At 56.6% G+C, this 19,570-nt stretch overlaps 6 protein-coding genes across 6 annotated transcripts; 3 read left to right on the top strand and 3 right to left on the bottom strand.

The window, feature by feature from the left end:
• Window positions 1–567: 567 nt before the first annotated feature.
• On the top strand, window positions 568–2,326 carry betA-1 (Oxygen-dependent choline dehydrogenase; the record flags this gene model as incomplete). The annotated part of the gene is made up of 3 exons (XM_036645973.1): window positions 568–844; window positions 900–2,064; window positions 2,128–2,326. 3 exons carry the CDS (start codon window positions 568–570, stop codon window positions 2,324–2,326), a joined length of 1,641 nt encoding a protein of 546 aa, XP_036488188.1.
• A 1,053-nt stretch (window positions 2,327–3,379) lies between these two features.
• ustQ-4 (Tyrosinase ustQ) lies at window positions 3,380–4,520 on the top strand (the record flags this gene model as incomplete). The annotated part of the gene is made up of 3 exons (XM_036645974.1): window positions 3,380–4,115; window positions 4,175–4,272; window positions 4,338–4,520. 3 exons carry the CDS (start codon window positions 3,380–3,382, stop codon window positions 4,518–4,520), a joined length of 1,017 nt encoding a protein of 338 aa, XP_036488268.1.
• Window positions 4,521–6,094: 1,574 nt separating this feature from the next.
• On the bottom strand, window positions 6,095–6,568 carry CGCS363_v014126 (uncharacterized protein; the record flags this gene model as incomplete). The annotated part of the gene is made up of 2 exons (XM_036645975.1): window positions 6,095–6,420; window positions 6,481–6,568. The coding sequence occupies 2 exons, from the start codon at window positions 6,566–6,568 to the stop codon at window positions 6,095–6,097; spliced, it is 414 nt and encodes a 137-aa protein (XP_036488189.1).
• A 7,128-nt stretch (window positions 6,569–13,696) lies between these two features.
• On the top strand, window positions 13,697–14,903 carry CGCS363_v014127 (putative cytochrome c1 heme lyase; the record flags this gene model as incomplete). The annotated part of the gene is made up of 2 exons (XM_036645976.1): window positions 13,697–14,559; window positions 14,630–14,903. The coding sequence occupies 2 exons, from the start codon at window positions 13,697–13,699 to the stop codon at window positions 14,901–14,903; spliced, it is 1,137 nt and encodes a 378-aa protein (XP_036488190.1).
• An 845-nt stretch (window positions 14,904–15,748) lies between these two features.
• On the bottom strand, window positions 15,749–17,122 carry CGCS363_v014128 (RUS1 family protein-like protein; the record flags this gene model as incomplete). The annotated part of the gene is made up of 2 exons (XM_036645977.1): window positions 15,749–16,966; window positions 17,018–17,122. 2 exons carry the CDS (start codon window positions 17,120–17,122, stop codon window positions 15,749–15,751), a joined length of 1,323 nt encoding a protein of 440 aa, XP_036488183.1.
• A 311-nt stretch (window positions 17,123–17,433) lies between these two features.
• Window positions 17,434–19,156, bottom strand: mvd1 (Diphosphomevalonate decarboxylase; the record flags this gene model as incomplete). The annotated part of the gene is made up of 3 exons (XM_036645978.1): window positions 17,434–18,547; window positions 18,601–18,690; window positions 19,086–19,156. 3 exons carry the CDS (start codon window positions 19,154–19,156, stop codon window positions 17,434–17,436), a joined length of 1,275 nt encoding a protein of 424 aa, XP_036488184.1.
• Between the last annotated feature and the right edge of the window lie 414 nt (window positions 19,157–19,570).

Raw genomic sequence — 19,570 nt, forward strand, 5'->3', positions numbered from 1 at the left:
GATATGGTTTCTGTCTGTCGGCCGATGGAATGAGGTGGTTTAGAGAGATTGGGGGGCAAGAATAACGCGGCACTGACCCAAGAAGCAATGTGCGCCGATGCGGGCCAGCAGATGCTTGAGTCTCAATGTCGCGGGATCAAAGTAAGAAACTAGAAATGCGTTGTGCAATCCAGACAACTCTGTGCAGTCGCACACTATGCCAAGTCTTTCCTCGACAAGAATGGTCCGGGTAGCTGGGTTTCCATGCCGCTAAGTTGCATCAAGGAAACGCACCTCTGCATGCCGCGTAACATGCAGAAAACAGCTCACTTGGAGCTTGCTGCATCTCTTCCAAGGGTCGATATCACGAGCGGATCACACGGAAATGAATCACGCATTTGTTCAGCGCTCCCATGGTGCCATGTAGCCCGATGGTTTTCGGGTTTTGCTTCTGATATTAACCCAATGACCCATGAATCTCAAGCTTTCGAGTGAACCTTTTCACACGACGAACCTGCAGCAATCTACCATTTTTTCAGGCTCCAAATCTCTTCAGTTGTCTTTATGTCTGCACCGGGACCCAAAACCATGCAATTCTGGGACTGTATCGTTGTGGGCGGGGGCATCGCCGGGTCCGTCGTCTCAAACCGACTCCTCCAGCAGGACCGAACACTCAAGGTCTTGCTCATCGAGGCCGGTCCCAACACTCATGCTGTCGAAAACATCGAATGGATTGACATGAGCAGCGCGATTGGCGGCGAATATGACTGGGGCTTTTCTTCGGTACCGCAGGTAAACCTCGATGACCGAGAGATCGTCTCGCCCGTGGGAAAAGGTCTCGGAGGAGGCACGATCATCAACGGAGGTAAGCACAAGTGGAACAGTGTAGTTGTTGGCTCGGGCTGCTAACGTTTGTTCAGCTGCTTGGGCTCGCGGTCACAAGGTGGACTATGACATCTGGGCTGAGCGGGTTGGCGATGAGAGGTGGAGCTATGAGGGCCAGCTGCCGTACATGCGCAAGACTGAGACGCTCTTTGACAACTCGACAAACCCGCTGGCACATGGCCACAGCGGCCCTATCAAGATCCAGTCTCCCGGTTCGACCGATAGGGTGTTTCCCCTGCGGGATGCTCTGCTCGACTCGTGGAAAGAGCTTGGTGTCGATGCGCTTTCCCAGTTTGACAATAACGCGGGAAACAACCTAGGCGTTGCAGACCTGCAAGAGAACCGCGACAAGGGAAGAAGGCAGCTAGCTTCGCTGAGGTACTCTCTTGAAGGGGTTACAGTGCTAACTGACAGCCTTGTTGCCAAGGTCTTGGTCGAGAAATCAGCCACGGGCGACCTCGTCTCCCGCGGCGTTCAACTTGCCAACGGAACACAGATCCTCGGCCGCGAGACTATCTTAGCCGCTGGCGCCTACCGCACGCCGCAAATCTTGATGTTATCCGGCATTGGACCCGCCGAGACATTGAACAAGTTCGAGATCCCGGTCGTCCTCGACCAGCCCGCAGTCGGCAAGAACTTCCACGACCACGTCCTCATCCCCACCGTCTGGCAGCTGAAGAACGCCTCCGCGGGCTACGCCAAGGAATCCGGCAACCCCATCTTCAACCAGTCTCAGTACACCCAGGGCGCCTTTATCGACTTCATGACCGTCGTCTCGCTGCCCAAGGACGGCCTCAAGGCCGCGATCGAGCAGGACGAGGGCCCGATCGCCGACCCCGCCGCGCACCCGCTCCTGAACCAAGACAGAGCGCACTCCTCGCACTTGCTGCAGTACTCCGGGGTCTCGGCCGACGGGTCCGCCGTGCTGATGATCTCCGTCGTCTTCATCAACTCCGCCCGCGGCTCCGTCACGATCCAGTCCGCGGATATTAACGACGCGCCGCTCATCGACCCCAACTTCCTGGGCACGGCCGTCGACCGCTACGCCGCGCGGGAGACGATCCGCCGCAACATCAGGCTGTTGACCTCGAACGAGACGGTGCTCGGCCGGGAGATCATTGCTGGTGAGCTGGCTGCCAGCCCGTTGACGGCGGACTCGACGGACGAGGAGATTGACGCTCGAGTGCGGGAGATGGCAGGGTATGTTTTAAGCCCTTGCTGGTGATCCCCGAAGGTGTGATTTGGTTGCTAATTTGTTTGTAGTGGATGTTACCATCCGGCTGGAACGGCGTCGATGGGCACAGTCGTAGATACAGAACTGCGTGTTATTGGAGTATCTGGCCTACGCGTTATTGACACTTCAGTCTTTCCGGTCTCTGTCTCGGCGAACTTGCAGGTCGCGACGTACGCCTTGGCGGAACAGGCGGCAGAAATAATCTTCTCTGCCATGAAGAAGGGTTGACTTAGGGGGCTGTTCAGGGCGTCATGAAGAGGCACCTCGCTAGCATGTATCTCCTGATTGATCTGGTATATTCTTCGCGGAGTTGCGAGCAAAGAGAGTTCATCTGTCTATGGCGATTAATAGAGGTTGCAGAGTTTTATATGCCAAGAGTCATGCAATGAGTACGCGTCCCAGTCAGCACACACAGACATTGCCACATATGCATGAGTTGGCTCGTTCTTGACCAGACAATAGAGTCTTGAAGTAACAAGCAACGGCCTCAATACATTCTGTTTGCGATTTTTGGCATAGGGGTTAGACTTTCTAGTATCAATTAGCTTGACAAAGAGGCTGAAGTGCATAATGACAGACTCTGCAACCGACGGTCAGTCCGTCTCTGGGGTAAGCGCGGTTACTAGTATGATCCCGGGAAGAGCAAAGACAAGCGGGACGTGATTCCGAAGAAGTCGCATAGACTATTAATACCACACTTCCTATTTTTCCTAACTTCTCGAGAAATAGTAGCTCCCGTCGGCTTGCCCCGCTACAAGTGGGACAACAGTCGCAAGCAAGAGGGATGTTGCAAACTTGTTCGTCCTGACCGAAACTCAAGGGACGCTGGGGGAAGACGGCGGATGCTCGTCAACGCAAACAGGCCATGAACAGCAACACGGTTCAACATGTGGCCCCCTTCAAAGTAGACTTCAAAGTTTTCTTCGACTAATTTCAACTCTAACTGGCTTACCCCAGGTCTCGTCATTGTGGATAATAAACAAACAATTGCAACACGAAAAGGAGTAACTGCAACATGACTGGAGAAAGACTTTTTCGTTCCTGTCGTCGATCATGCCGACGCTAACGAGCCCTGGCGATGCCGGACTATGGGGAAATGAGGCTTTGGAGTGCTCCGTCTGGAGACCGAAGATCTACACAGGATAGTAAACATAAAGGAAAGCCCATCATCACGATGAAGACCTCATCCCCATCTCGCCATACACTCGTTACCTCGTTCCCTTGAGCCGCCACTCTCTACCATCCCCCCTCACCCATCGTCACTCCTTTCAACCTTTCATAATGCATCTCACCCCCCTCCTCGCCGCCCTCCTCGCGGCCACAACTTCCGTCTCCGCCGCCGTCCTCCCCCGCGCCGAGCCCTGCACCAACCCCGCCGTCCGCAAAGAATGGCGCGAACTCGCCCCGGCCGAGAAAGCCGACTACCTCCGCGCGGCAGTCTGCCTCCGCTCCCTCCCGCACCAAAAATACGCCCCCTACGAAGCCGTCGTCACGCGCATGGACGACCTCACCTTCACCCACTGGGCGCTGCAATCGCGCATCCACTTCGTCGCCAACTTCCTCCCATGGCACCGCTGGTTCGTCCAGCTGCACGAGGACCTTCTCCGGAATGAGTGCAACTACACCGGCGTGCAGCCCTACTGGGACTGGACCATCGACGCGGACGCGCGCGCGGTGCCGAGCTCGCCGCTCTTCGACGCGGAGACGGGCTTCGGCGGCAACGGCCAGTTCACGGGGAGCGACGTGCCGGGGTTCCAGAGATGCGTGGTCGACGGCCCGTTTGCGAATACGAATCTGACGCTGAGCATGGGCTGGCCGGATGTCGGGGAGCCGGGGAACAGGCTGCACTGCCTGACGCGCGAGTTTAACAGCGGCGACGGGGCGGACGAGAACGGGGTGACGATTGTGGGGGACATGCAGGCGGGCGCGTTTGATTCGAGGGTGATGAATACGATCTATGCGTTTGAGGGGTTTGGGGATATGGTGACGATGCTCGAGGGCCTGCCGCACGCGCAAGGTGAGTTTGCTACCCCTTTCGTTCGAGAGAGTAGAGGAGGGATGCTAAGAGGAGTGCAGTTCACAGCATCATCTACGGCGACATGGGCCCGGCCACCTCGCCCAACGAGCCGCTCTTCTTCCTGCACCACGCCAACGTCGACCGCGTCTGGGCCAAGGTTCGTTCTTTCATCGAAAACACTCCAACTCAAGTGTGAATGAGTAGCTGACACCCAATGAACAGTGGCAAGGCCGGAATGCGACGCGCCTGGCCGACTACACCGGCTTCCAGGACACGGACAAGATCTACCCGGCCGCCATCACCGACAGCATGCCTGTGCTGGAGCTCGCCGAGACGGATCTCCTCGTGCGGGATTATATGGACACGCTATCTGGTCCTCTGTGCTACACCTACTCATCTATGTAAAAAATAGGAGGAAAAGAAAACTAAAGAAAAGGGGGAAAAAACCATCATGAGCCTGAAGCGGGCGTAATCTTTATACCATAATAAAGTAGTTTTAAAAAGGCAACAATATCATCAATCAGTTTGAGATTGGCGGCTGATGTAGAAGCTGAATATGAACGCAGTCGAATATAATTTTGAGCCAGCCACAGTTAATTGTATCGTATCTCGTAGACCGCAGACCCAACATCCATCTTTCTCGCCAAGTTTAGTAGTCATGCGTGCGTGTAATGTCATTGGATAGGAAACCACAAATCCTACGAACGCTTCAACCTGAAAGGCGGGAAAACTCGACCTCTCCAAAAAAGTAAACTCCAGCACCGCCGCATGAACCCGCTTCACCGAGTCCACGAACCCCATCAGACTTTTGCAGTTCAACTTACATAGATTGGGCGATCCTCCCCCATGGTTCATTCGAAATGGGAACACTGTAAACTTTCATGCTGGACTAAACGCTAAACTCCCGGTCACGCCGGGACCCTCGCACCTTTTCCCCTTCTCTCCCCGCAGCTCGTTCTCCACTACCTTACTAGCCATACTGTGGCTGAAAGACGCACAGACCACCTCTTATCGCAATCAGCATCCATCGGTGGCTGGTGCCAAAAGCTCGGCTTGCTCCAAGTCGGCTACGTCGGGAAATGACGGAAGGGATTTAGAGGTGCGGGGGGGAAGCAAGCTGCAGAGCACATGGCACGATCGGATGAAATAGGCGTAGCATGAGCTGTCGCGCGTCCGCTTGACCAGCACCACGCAGTTCCGGAGCTACGGACGGCAACGTTAGGTTATTTAGTTGCAGCCAGGTGCGAATCATCACATGCGCGCTCTGGGGGAAGGGGGGAGGGGGACAGCAGCATTTCGGAGCTTTGGCATTGGCTCGCAGTTCCGGAGGTTGCATTGGGAACTTGAACCTCCGAGATATCCACGAGCGCTGGGAGGCACATGCAGCCGAAGTGTAATCTGCACGCAAATCACATCTGATAATGCCGAAGAGGTGAGGTTGAACTTTTCAGTTGTTTTTGGGGGTGCTATATACGCAGGTTTTGCGACGAGCTAGACTTGTTGGTACAGAGCGTGCTCTGCCCAGGTAGAAGACGCGTAAAGGAAAATAGTAGGCCAACTTGCTCCGAGTAGACAGGCATTGTCTCCCGTTTGTAGGTATCAAGTAACTCCCGAGTCCGCACCAGGCGTCGTGGTGGTTTCCCGCCAACGCAACACTCTTGGTGTATTGCAACCAGTCGCGGCGGGTGTGCGCCGCCGCCATCCATTTTTCGTTCCTCAAGCCCGGTTGGCGTCGTCACATTACATGACTGCCTAGGTTTCCGTACCCAGCCGAGGGCATCCCCCGTTTCCAAGGGACACGCGACTTTGGTTCCATGTAGCCTTTTGCTCGTCTTTCGTCTTTCGTACACGCGTACCGCCTGAAATTTTGAGTTCCCGTCCTTGGTATCGCCCCGTCTGTCGCTCATACCCATAAAAAGCACACGCAATTGTTTCGTTTTTGTTTCTTACTTTTTCAAGCGAGCGTTCTTGGTAGTATCTCAACCGAAGAGGGCAGCGCCGCCGGACTCGACAGCCTCAATCTCAGCCATGTCGAGGGGCTGGCGGCGGAAGCGGGCGGGGAGCTCGGAGCGGTCGAAGAAGATGCCGGAGGCGGGCATGACGGAGCCCATCTCGTGGCCGGAGGTGCCGCCGATGCCGGGCTCGCCGTTGCGGATGGAGCGCTGGAGGGGGCCGTGCTGCTGGGCGTGGTCGCGGTAGGAGCTGAAGGAGGTGTGTCTGGCCGGGGCGGAGCCGTTGCCGAAGTTGGGGGGCAGGGTGCCGGTGGGCGAGGCCGGGTGAGGGGCCGGGGTGTGGTCGACGGAGGCTGTTGGCGATTGTCAGTATGTAGGTCCTTTGTGAAGCGGAGAGAGGGAGGTGGACGTACAGGGAATGGTGCGGCGGCCGAGGAAGCGGATGCTGGGGGTGCGCTCGGCGTGGGCGGCAGCCTGGCGGAGAACTCTGGTCGCGAACATTTCTGCGATTTTAGGAAGAGTGTGTGGTGAAGAATGAAAATGTCCGAAGCTGGTCGGTGGTTGCGTGTATGTACGTGGGTGGTGGTCCGTCGACTCTCCTCCTTGGTGATAAAGCTGTGCGTGGCGCCGGGCGACTTGTGCTGGGAAGCTTGGTGGGATTGGGGTGTTTGGTGTTTTGTTGTCTGTGACTGTTGGGTGAATGCGCGAGGGAGGCTTCGTCGCTTTATCAGCAGGGAGGAGAGCGGGTGGGAGGATTATCTCGGGATTGGGGTGAACGGTGGTGGTTGAGGGAGGAGAGGAGAGGAAGGCGCGGGCGACGTCGGGACGGCGGGCTGTTCTTATTTAATTTTTTTTTCTTTCGCTCTCAGAAGTAAGGTGTGTCGAGCCGAGAGGCCGTGCCTGCCTGCCTTGGGTCCTGGGTCCATGGGCCGGCCCATGTGCGCGTGCTGTGCCTGCGGTGGTGTGGTACCGTGCCGGCGGCCACCTTCCCTCTTTTTCCCCTCCCCTCTCCTCTCTTCCCCTCTGATTTTTTGTCCTTGGTCCGAAATTCGTCAATTGCAACGGCGTGGTGGGTTGGGTGCCGAAGGTTTTGCATGGTGGTGCGGCGCCTGGCGCGTGTGTCGACCGCTAAACCGGAGTGGACGGTGGACATTGCGCACGTTTAGTGGGCTGTCGCACGGGCAGGTGGCAGGGTGGCAGGGGGTACCTAAGGTAGCTGGGCTTGGGTTTGGCAGGCTGCACCGCTGCTGCCAGGAGGGGAGCTACACACCTAAGGTGGAGGGCACCTAACAGTGTGGAGGGACCGGGGGCATGTCGTTAGTGTGAGGTCGCTGATGTGCTTGCAGCCTGCAGATGTGCGAGTGCAACGTCCAAGCCGGCCCCTGCTGCGTGCTGCTTGCTGCTTGCTGGCCTTTCCCGAGTGTCACTGTCAAGTCTTAGCACTGAAGCCTGCTGCTCGCTGCACCTTAGCAAGGAAGGTCAGCCAAACAAATCACAAAAGTGGCCGAAACCCGAACCTCGGGCGTCGAATCCGTGGTGCACACACAACACACAGCGCACTCAACACCACCCAGCAGGAACATGATTCCCGTCGTCTTGGCCGCCCTCAATCTCAAGCCCCGAGAACCACCCGAGGGCCACAGGGTTCGGTCGGTTCGGTTGCAGATGGCCATCCGGGGTTGCGTGTGAGAGATGACGACGTGGTGCTCCAGCACGCAACAACACAATGGTCATCATCCTCCTCTCGTTGCATCCCGATGCTCCCTCCTCCATCGGCAACAGCCAAAACAGGCAAACATCGAGTTCCCCGACCTTCGGCCTCGTGGAATGTCTTACAAACACCTATTTCCAACAAGGCAGGTCCGCTATCAAACTCGTCCGGTCGGCTTGATCGTCCCAGTTTCAGGGGTCCCCCACCACAACCTACAACCCAAACTCCAGAAACGGCTGCCGTAGCCTATGTGCTCCCCTCCAAGGAAATGAAAACCGCGCCATTCTCAGACACGACATCCAAAAGCTTGCACGGGCAGATTCGCTGCTGGCTGACAGGGAGTCGAGCTGCTGCTACTGCAGTGAACCCCGAAGAGCCCACAGCCCTAACACTGCAGCCGCCGGGGGTTGGGGGACCTGGATATCCCACGCGTTCGGCCACAACCAGCACCACCTGTGAACCAGTCAACATTGAACAATACAACTGCAATAATCGTCCACAATTCGTCGTCACCTCTCCAAACCTCCAGTGGTGCCCCTCCGCCTCTGGCCCATGTCTCCTCGTCTCCGTTCTGTGCGTGTGCTCCGCCGCAGGCTCCCCTCCACGTCCAGCAAGAAGCTCCGCTCTCTCACAGACATCCATGCAAGAGCGCGAGAAGAAGAAAGTGACCAGTAACAGCGCAGCTCCCCAATGGCGGGACAAATAACTATTTTACACGTGAATTACGCCTTATCTCTCCCCTCCCACGTCATGGCTCCGAATCGTTCGATTTCCTGAACCCCAAAACGCTAATTTGCACCTGTCTCCATCCCGGTCTCCCCTCCAGATCTTCCGTCTCCAGTTATCTCGCATCCAAACCGAGAGAGCGTGAGGGCCACTCCTCAGAGTCTCGCAGACTTTTGCAAGTTGCAACAATGTCGAAGACGAACCACACACACGGGTGTCTGGCGGCTGCTCATCTCGGACCGCGCCTTTCAACACGCTCCCGCTACACCTCCTCAACACCTCAACAGAGCCTGTGTCGCAAGCACCGGCACCCGAACAGACTTCTGCTGCACCAAAGCATCCAACACCCCTGGTCCCGTCCAAACAAACCGCTCCAATTGCACACAGCTCATCCACCCAAGAAAAAAAAATCATAATTCGAGCCAAGAGATTCATCCAACCTTTCCTCTCGCACGAGCGTTCCGTACAAACCTTGCGTGTGCAGCGACCCCCTACATCACCCCCTTCACCGGCGCCCATGGTTTCCCCAGACTTTGGTGTGCTTGATGTGACGCTTTTTTTTGTGATATGTTAGCCGGATTAGCTTCAATCTGCCACGGCGTCCGGCGGTCTACAGCGGGCGCGACAACAACCACCATTCAGGGACGAGGAATCCGACAACCTGTCGGTGGTTCGGGAATACTCCATCAGGCAAAAGAGCAGAAAAGACACGGCCACGCCAACGGCAACGACAGGCAGCACACCCAAAAGCAGAAACAAGCCTTTCCGCGCGGTCTTCACGGCGTTGAGCGCCGCCCCGATCCCTGCCACCCACCATCTCAATCTCCCCTTCTTCTTTTCCCTCCGAGACACAGAGAAAACTCGACTGAGATGTGCAGCCTGCATCGAACGATTCTGCGGGCTACCGGAGACCGGAGGCTTCCATTGGCGCCTGAACCTTCTGCGCAGCCGCGCCCGAGAAAGCAAGATTCTGTTTGGGATGGCTGCTGCCCGTCCATCCCAGCCCCCGCGGCGGCACATCGAACGTCCCGGGGGGCGGAGAGGGTGTGGTCGTCAATGGGCTTGATTTCTCCTCGCCGTCTGTGACCAATTGTATGTCTTTTGATGAATTGATAGCGTATGCAGCAGCAAACTGCAGAACGACACAGCACGCCAACGCAGCGGAGACCCGGATTTCGCGAGGCCAAGGAGAGACGTCGTATCCCTCTAGCAAGATGTCCGTTTCCCGCCCGAACCATACCCAACGCCCCCCACGGAGAGAAGGCAACCTGGGTTCCAGTGGTCGTGCATCGCATTGCATCAGATGCGCCGGGGGGTCAACTACGCCCTGGGGCACCCCCAGCTTTGCCTGCCATACAAGGTAACCGCACGCCGGGAAGGATGTCTTGTCTGCCCTCGACTCGAGTCTTCCCCAGGCAGTATTGATGTCTGCGGGGGAGAAGCAATCGTCGAATCCTTAGGCCTCAGCTTCAGTTTCCTCTGCCAAACACCACGACCGCTGGGTCCCGAACGCCTCTATGATTTACATTAGTTGGGTTCCCCGGACTTTAGAAAGGGTTGGTCAAGGTGATCTTCCGTCCCGCCGTCGGCGGCAGAGCGGGAGCGCGCTTCGCGCTCCTCCGACGCTCACTGTCCCCCTTCGTAGTCTCCTTCCGGTTGTAGACGGCCGCCGCCGGTGGGTGGGATGCGCGGCCGATAGCGGCGCTTCAAGGCGAAAAGAATGGGTGGGAAACCGCCTGTGTGCCCGGCCGCCCTCTCCTCCTCCAGGCCTGCTCCACACGTCCATCAGTGATCTCCCAGCTTTTCAGCGTGTTCAGCGTTGTGCCGCGGAGCTCCACCTTCTCAGTCTGCATTGTCAACCTCTTAATTGCTCCTCTTGGCGCGCCTCCCGCCTCCGTTGTCGGGACTCGGGAACCAGGGAAGCGTGGTCGGCTTTGGACCGTTTCTGGGCACTGCTCGTCCGATGTCTGTTCCTAATGCATTCCCGACGCGGGCGGCTGGGCGGGATCGCCGCTCGCGCGGGTTTGGGTTTGATTGAGACCTGACCCGGCTGAGTTAACCGGTCCTGACTACCTAGCGCGCGAAAACTCTGGAGGGCAAAATATCCCGAGGCGCGGCAGTGGTGCACCGTTTGAGGCAAAACCCGCACTCCCCGCATGAACCGCCCGGTCCGGTCGGGGGAGGACGTGAATTATTAATCTGAGGTGGTTTGACGACATGCGATTGATGAAGCGCCGTGGAGTGTCGGCAGACGTGTCTGGAAATTGCCACGTTTTCCCCGACTACACGCCTTGGAATTTTTTCCTTTTTTTTTTTTTCCTTTCGTCTTTCTTTCCAATTGATTGAGCCACCGGCCAACGTCTTTGGTAGAAGCGATTTCTATTCGTAAATCTGTGTGATTCGAACCTCCCTCTCGGGGTCCATGGTGAGGGAGTGTCTGGGAAATATCTGTCACACATGTATGCCGAGCCCACAAGATACTCCCGTATGCTCCTGGTATCTGCGTTGTTCAGGCCAGGGCAAACGTCTGTTTAGAAGCCCCTTCTGGCTGTCGTGGTTCTTACTCGCCAACCGTCAGCTTCTTCAACCCGCCTCACAGGGCTCTTAGGCCTTCACATCTCTCCCAGGACTTCACAGAACGTCTTTGAGATTCAATGAGAACGCGTACATACTCATAACCAAAGTCCAATAGATAGGGTTATGCACTGGTAATAGACTATTGTAGTTCCTCTCCTTCGTGAGTCTTGGCTTTATTCAATAAGCTCTGTCAGGGCGCCGCTAGGAATATTCCTTCAAGTGCACCAGACGACCCAGTTGACACACCCAGGAGTCTTGGCAACTGTCACTGGCATCAACGAGAAGACGGGAGCCAAAAGGCCTGAGCGATAGCTCGGAACTCGGCCACTTTTATTTGGAAAGGCGCAATCCTTCACAGATGACCTCTATGAAGGGGTAAAGTCTCCGAGCTTCGTTTTCCTGTTCTCTCTACTCCCCTCCTCCTTCTTCCTCGTCTATCTTGTCGCCCAGAACAAGGCCGCAGCTCTAACGATGCGATATGGGAGAGCAGGCCTTCTCTTTACAAGTTCTGCTATCCGGGCGGATACTTCCGGCTATCCGTCCGGATACCAAAACTCACTTTGAATATAAAACGAGGAACTCGACTCTTGCGTGATCCAGTGAGTCAGGCTGCGTGAGTGTGGCGGCCGGCTCTACCCAATAATTGTCGTTCAAGCTCGACGGCTTTCTGACCTGCTTTGAAGCGGACGAAGTCTCCAAATGGTGTTTACATCGCGGCAGTGACAGCCTGGCACGAATCATGTCTCATGAACTTTCAGTGGTTGGTCATTGTCCTATTCCTATTTCCATATCCCTCAATGAAAGATGTGGGAGTATCTGCCGGAATTTGCTTCTCCAGGAACGGGAGGCCTCAAAGTCTCGTCATGCTAGCCCAGTGCCTCTTCCAGCCGAACTCCAACTATGCCATCCGCGCCGGTGTCTTCATCCTCCTTGGGCCACATCAATCATCTAGCACACGCTGCTGCCGCGGATGTTGCAGATGCTGACGCAGTTGGTGCTCTCGTCGTACCCTTCGTTGCAGTCGCATCTGCCGGTGTTGACGATGGTGCAGCAGCATGACTGTAGCACATGAAAGTCAGATCGCTTCTTTTCTGGTCTTGAGAATCGACGGTTTTGTCGATGAACATGTGCTCTCGATGACACAGCATGGACGGCCGCGCAACGATGATTCGCGACAGAGGAAGAGAAGGAAAGCGGTAGACGTACCTTGGCTGCGACACTGCTGACGAGGGCGAAGGTGGCGGCGACGACGAGGGCGGTGAACTTCATTTTGTTTTGTGCTTGGACGAGTGGGAAGACGTAGGTTGAAATGGACGGGTTGATGCTTTTCACTGGCCTGAATGAAATGCTGATGGTTTCGATCAGGTCTACTGTCATCCGCCGAGCTGGTCTCTTTTTGTACACGGCATCTCAGTCCCCGGACCCCATTCCTGCGATCACCATCTTCACGCCACGTCTCTGGCTTGACTCATAGTCTTGAAAGGTATTTGAGGCTCAAAGAGTATAATATATTAACATTGGGAACTCCTCGGGAACCGGAGAATAGGAGATTGTGTCTTATGTTGAGTCGCCTTCGGCTGGATGGTTCCGTAACGAAGCGGGATTGCTCCATACGAACAAATCCGGGGAACTTAGAGCTTCAGGACCAATCAGAGCATAATGCGATAGCGGTATCGCGGAAAGCCTTCCTACTACATTACCGCTTGACGGCGCTGGGGCCATCACGTCTTCGGGCTCGCCGGATAAGCAGGCGCAGCCGTCGCTCGGTAGCTTCTACCTACCTAAGCGCTCTCTTTCACGAATAAATTTCCCTACAGATTCGTTGCCAAATCCTTCTCAGACTTGATTGACTGACTGGATGTCCTTTTCGAACTTTCGGAAATTTGAGCAAATACTGAGCTACTATGCCCTTGGACAATAGCCAGTCCGTTTTGCTCAAAGCTGACTTTGGAGATAGCCTGATATCGTCACCAGCGAAGTTCAAGGCTGCTCGAAATTGCGGACCAGGTCGCGAAGATGGCAGAATGAGAGGCCAAAGAACAACAGACGTGAAATCAAGCAATGAAGCTGATGACCAAAGCTAACGGTCTCCCGGAACCGGGCTTAAGACGTCTGGAACGGCTCATACCTAAGACTACGTGCTTACATAAGGCCAATATTATTTCTGTTCGTAATCTCAGCCAACCTCTGAATGATTATTCAAAGGATTGAAATGCGTTTACGAGTTCTAGATACCAGGGAATTCTTGAACTATTATTCAATTACTCAAAATCACATGGTTCATTTCGTCATAGGTGCTGGCGAAGTGACGCCCGACATGGGCTCGTGAGGCGTCAACCAATCAGAAGAACCCAATCACATCATCTAAGAAAAAAAAAGGGGACCCACCAAAAAAGTTGAAGCAAAATCCAACTGTCATCGCATCCCAAGCTCCCGGCTCCGTTGCGCCAGCGCATTCAATGCGGCATAACCACCCCGCAAACAAACAAACAAACCACGCCACGACCGATTGAAGGCCGCCGACCGGGTCATCTTTAAGTAGACAGCACCCGCCCGCCACCGATCTCCTCGCCTCTACTCTAGGTAAGCATCATCGCCCCCCTCCATCCTCAACCATGTCCACCGCAACCACAGACCTACCGGACCTCATCCTCCTGACGCAACCCGCACAGCCGCCCCCCGCCAAGATGGCAGACCCAAAGGATGCCGAGACGTGTCCCGTCGACCACAAGGCCCGCGAAGCCTGGCTCCAGCACGCCCGCGCCGCGGCTCCGAACGACGCCGCCACCCCTCCGGCCCCGCCGCATCCGATCCCGAACCAGACCCCGCCGCCGACGCAGTCGTGGACGCAATCCATCCTCTCCTACACGCCCTTCTCCGGGACATCATCACAGACGACGCCGACGGCGGGAGCAGACGCGTGCCCCGTGGACCATAAATCCCGCGAAGCCTGGCTCCAACAAGCCCGCGCCGCCAACGCCGCCGCCGCTCCTCACCCCGACTCCCCACCATCGCACGCCCTCCCCCCCCAAGCGCAACAGCCCTCGCCCTCCACGAAGTCCTGGACGCAAACACTCCGCTCCTACGTCCCCTTCACCTCATCGCCACCTCCCCCTCCCGCTCAACCATCACCGACGGGAAGAAATCCACTCGACACCTACCGCGAAGTCTCCACGATCCCGCGCACCTCGACCTCGAGCTACCCCTACGACGCCCCCTCCGCCTCCGCGCCGCCGCCGACGACGTTACAAAGTAGCCACGGCGCCCCATCAAACAACGAGCAGGAAACGGGCGCGGACGCCGCGACGGGGAACTGGGTGTACCCCTCGGAAAAGATGTTCTTCGAGGCCATGAAGCGCAAGGGGCACGACACGCGCGCCGCGGACATGCGCACCGTCGTGCCGATCCACAACGCCGTCAACGAGAGGGCGTGGAAGGAGATTAAAGAGTGGGAGGCGCCGTATACGCAGGGGACCGCGTGAGTACCACCAGCCTGGAGGAACCGCCAAACTCGGGGATGTGAGATTGCTGACGAAAGAATAACACAGCTGCGACGGCCCGCGCCTGCACTCCTTCGCCGGCCTCAGCACAAACATGTCCCCCAAGGCGCGGCTCAACACGCTGCTGGGCTACCAGGCGCCGTTCGACCGGCACGACTGGGTGATTGACCGGTGCGGCGTGCAGGTGGATTATGTGATTGACTTTTACGCGGGGCGGCCTGACGCGCAGGGGAAACCGAGCTTTTACCTCGATGTAAGGCCGAAGCTGAATAGCTGGGAGGGTGTGAAGATGAGGGCTCTGAGAGGGGCCGGGCTGGCGTGAGAAAGGGGCGTGTAATTACGTCGAGAGAGCGCTGGCATAATGTGCGGATGTATTGATGGGGGGGCCGGGGGTTTGTGCCGATATTGTACTTGTAATAGACGTAGATGCCTTGGGGGCATGGTCTTCCCACTCAGACACTGTACAAAATATTCCCAAGATGGGAGGATATTACGAGAGTGGCCGTGTGGAGGGCCACTAAAAAGATCGATCTCGAAAAGGTGTGGCCAGCAGGCCTGCATATTCCGGCATCAATGTCAGAGATGAAGTGAAGGAGGTGGAGGGGCACCTGCCTCCAGACTGAGACCTACCTTCATCAAGAACTTAGGGTTCCTTCCTCTCCAACAATTCCGGCTAGGTGGTCGAGGGGTGGTGGTACGGTGACTGGTGTGTGCGTGAAGTTTCCGCCGCTTCTCATCTTACGCATCGTTCGACCCGCGCTCTAATCACTCTTTTTTTGGCCTTTTTGCGTTTCTTCTCATCTGAGCGACCAAATAAGGTAGGAATGAAGGCCTGGGGTGCTCCTTCCTGGAGGTGATCCCTCTGTACCTCTTGGTTAGGGAAGGAGCAACCTGAGAGGTGAGCCTTAGTCTACAACATGTATGAAAGAGCCATCTTGTGGGCTTTATGAGTAAACCAGTTGATGTCTATTTCTGAGAATCATAACATATCATCGAAGGGTAATGAGAAATAGCAAACAATGCCTCTAAGGCTTTATTGGTATCTTATGGTGCAAGTGATTGAGCAAACATTTCCTTTCGTCCTTATGCCAGTCCTGAACGCCAGATCCCTGATTCTTTGAATGATCTTCACCCCTCAGGGTACACTCCATGCAATATGAGCCGTGTCTACAGATCCTTCTTACCGTCAACGTCTTCATTCGGGGGCAACATCCATGCAGCAGAAGTATCCAGGCTGACATCGCCCTGAACCCAGCCCGCGCGAGCCAGGTGAGAAGGGTTGGCGAAAAGCTTCTCAACGTAGTCCCTTTCCTGGTCATTGTCAGGCATCATGGAGTGGACCAAAGACACCGCTGAAAACCAGGCATAAAGGGTGACGGTGCTGATGCCCTCTGACAAAGGGTGTCCAAAGAGAAGGATCTTGATGAACACCAGACCTGACGTGTGACACTGGCAGAGCTTATACTGCTTAGTCTCTTTAAGAACCACGGCTCCAGGGGCCATGGCATCAGCGTAGCTCTTGGCGAAGACAATCTTGGCAAAGGGGCGGCCGTCGTGGTAGATAACGGGCTTCCAGAAGATGATGTTCTCCCTCTTCGCGACCTCAACAGGCGTCAGCCTAACATTGCCCATAGTCTTCATGTACTCCTCGAAGAAAATGGTGGCGCGCTGCTGGTTGAAGTTGTTAAGCTGAACGCAGCGGACGCCGAGGTAATTCATGCCGAGGTGGACGAAGACGAGAATGATCATCAGCGCAAAGACGGCCTCTCTGCTCTCCACGTGGCGCACGACGAAGCTGCCGACGATCAATCCAAGCAGTCCGACAGCCGTCTCCTGCGAGGACTCCTTGGCGTTAAGCTCGCTGAGGTTGCCGCGGAGCGCAAAGTGCTTCGACAGCGCGGCCTTGCTCGCGCCGGCGGCGACGCCGCACATAGCGCGCAGGGCCTCGGCGACGACGAGTGCAGCGACCTTGGTCCACGATCCGAAGAGCGGGGAGAAGAGGTCGAGGAAGAAGGCGCTGTCGTTGAAGATATCAGCGAGAAAGCGGTACTTCTTGCACTCGGGCTCGATGACGAGGCCGAAGCGGTAGGCGAAGCCGATGGTGGCGAGGCGGGAGATGCCGTCCTTGAGGATGGTCAGGAGGAGGGCGTAGGTGGCGGAGGAGTCTGCGTCGCCGACGCCGAGACCCTGAAGGATCGCGCGGTTGGCGAGCAGCGAGGTGATGGTGGAGAAGAAGGCCTGAAGGGAGTCGTAAAGCTGATAGCCTAAATAGTCCTTGGAGACAGAATCGGGGTAGCCGATGGGGAAGAAGGCGTCGGAGAAGACTTGGCGGATGTTCATTGTCAAGAGACGCGAGACTGTGGTGGGAGAATTCTCCGTGGGCATCTAGGCGGCTTGTTAGGATGTGAAGGTGAGTTTGGACAGGGCCAGATTTACCTCGGTAAGGCGACCGTCGGGGTCGTGAAGCCAGCGACGACGAATGAGGCCGGAGGAGTCTCGCTCGTCAATCACGATCGCCTTTGGTTCCTTGGACGATGCCATCTTGCCCGTCGCCCTCGAACTTTGCGGGTGTTGTGAAAGGTTGTGTTGTGGCGATGGAGAGTGAGATGTGATTTGGAGAAGAAGGCAGAAAGTGAGGTGGGGTCGGTCGAAGGACGGAGGGTGAAGGCCAGGGAGAGAAGGTGCGACTGCAAATTCAACAAAGGCAGCGACGTCCCAAACGACAAATCACAGAAGAAAACAAGAAAATTGAAACGCGAAACTCGACAGATGGTTTTATTATACGAATTGTTCTATATGTGTGGCTTTTTGCAGTGACTATTACTCAATTGAAAATTCAACTTCGGTCGCGCCTACCGCTTAGCGGGCTGGCCATCCTCGCCGACAAGGTAAATGTCCGACTTGATAGGACCCTCGCCAACGCCGGTCTGGATGACACGGCTGACGCCGCCCTTGATGATGCCAGCGACGGTCTCATCCAGAGTAACGGGCGACTGCAGGCTGCTGGCGCCGTCCTTCCAGCCGGTCACGGCGCTCAGGACGGGAGTGAACGCGCCGACGACGGTGGCGGCGTTCTCCTCGAGGTAGTAAATGACGGCGTTCGGGCCGGCGTCGAAGGTGTAAGCGGCAACGGTCTTTCCGGCGGCGGCATTGATCTGCTCGACGGCGCGGATGGCCGCGCGGGAGACATCGTTCATGTAGAAGATGGGCGGGTAGGTATCGGAGCACGAGGAGTGGAACGAGTTGGAGTCCTTCATGGTGACCTCGGCGAACTGGGCAAAGTCGCGGCGGGCGATGGCGTCCTCCATCTCGGCCATGTGCTTGGGCACGACCTCGGCGACGCGCTGCTTGAACAGGCCCGACGTGGCGACGGTCTGCTGCATGCCCGAGGTGGACGAGACGCCCTTCTTGGCGGCGCTGACGACGAGGATGAGCGCGCGCATCTCGGGCCAGTGGGACGCCTCGGCGACGAGGTCGGCCTTGGAGTCGGAGCCGTCGGCCTGCTCGCCCATGCGCCACGCGACGTAGCCGCCGAAGAGACTGCGGCAGGCGGAGCCGGAGCCCTGGCGGGCGACGAGGGACAGCTCGGAGGGGGAGTCAGGCAGCTCGTAGAGGTCGGCGATGGCGCGGACGAGGGCGGCGAAACCGGCGGCGGAGGAGGCCAGGCCGGCGGCGGTGGGGAAGTTGTTCTCGGTGACGATCTTCAGGGGGTAGGTCGAGAGCTTGGGGAGGGAGGTGTTCTGGGCCTCGAGGGCGGCGCGACGGGCGCGCAGCTCGCGGAAGCAGGCCTGGGTGCGGGCGCCCGAGACATCGGAGGATTCGCCGTTGAGGATGAGGGAGTCGCCGTCGGTGTAGGAGGCGGAGCAGGAGGCGGTCGTGAGGGTTCGCAGGTCGGCCTGGGAGAGGGTGACGGAGAGGGAGCTGTTGGTGGGGAGGTTGAGCTTGGCGTCGCGCTTGCCCCAGTACCTGTGTACGATTAGCGACTGTCGGAGAGGGAGTGAGGTTGGAGATGTGCGTACTTGACGACGGCGATGTTGACGGGCGCCGTGGTGCTGGCGCGGTAGACCTTGGTGTCGGCCATTGTTGCGATGGTGTTTGCGTGCTGGAGGCGGTCAGAAATGGTCGAGGCGGGGCAGCAAACGCGGTGAGGGGCTCGCCGAATTGAAGAAAAAAGGGGAGTTGGTTGGGGGAGACGAACCGTCGGACTTGAAGTACTTGTAGCAAACTGGACTCGTTCAGCTCTGCCGCGGCGCAATGGGTATCACTCGTCAAAAGGGCAAACAGGAACTGGGATGAAGACGGACGAAGCCCAAGGCCCGTGTGTGGCCGGCACCTCGCTGAGCAGCTCTGCAACCCGCTTGGCGGGGTTCGTGAAGTTCCCTTCAGCAAACAGAAGTCCTCTCAATTTGGCCTGACATGCGATCCTTGCCCGAACAGGACTAGTGCGGGGTCCCGTCAGGGGGATAAGCACTGCGACCCCTGGGGTCCGTGGGCTTGAGCTAACCCGCCAGGGTAGGACCGTTTGTGTTTGGCGGGAACGGCGGCCGAGACAAAGGCACAACTGCTGAATTCCATTGCCTTGACGGGTTGCATGGCAGAGACTACCCTGTCTACGTGTCTCCGTTGATGACGGCGACTCTCACAATTTCATCATTCTAGCTCATCGTATCACACATATCACGATAAAGGTCAGCAACAACAATCACATCCATGGCACAGAAGACTCAAATATTGGTTTTGGACAAATGTATTGGAACAGTTTATGTAAGCAATTCGGAGCAAGTTGCGAGTTGAAGTTGTAAGTTGTGAGTTGTGAGTTGAAGCTCCAAGTTGTCCAAGCATAGGTATCCTCCACATCACATGAACCACCTTGGATTCACCACCTTGATCCCAGTTAACCATCGTCATCCATCATTAACCTCATCATCCATCATCATAATCCACCTCCATCATTATCATCGATCATGGAACCCATCATTAATCATAAGT

Source organism: Colletotrichum siamense (genome assembly GCF_013390195.1).
Source record: "Colletotrichum siamense strain Cg363 chromosome Unknown KSG_Cg363_contig10, whole genome shotgun sequence".
Taxonomy (NCBI): Eukaryota; Fungi; Ascomycota; class Sordariomycetes; order Glomerellales; family Glomerellaceae; genus Colletotrichum; species Colletotrichum siamense.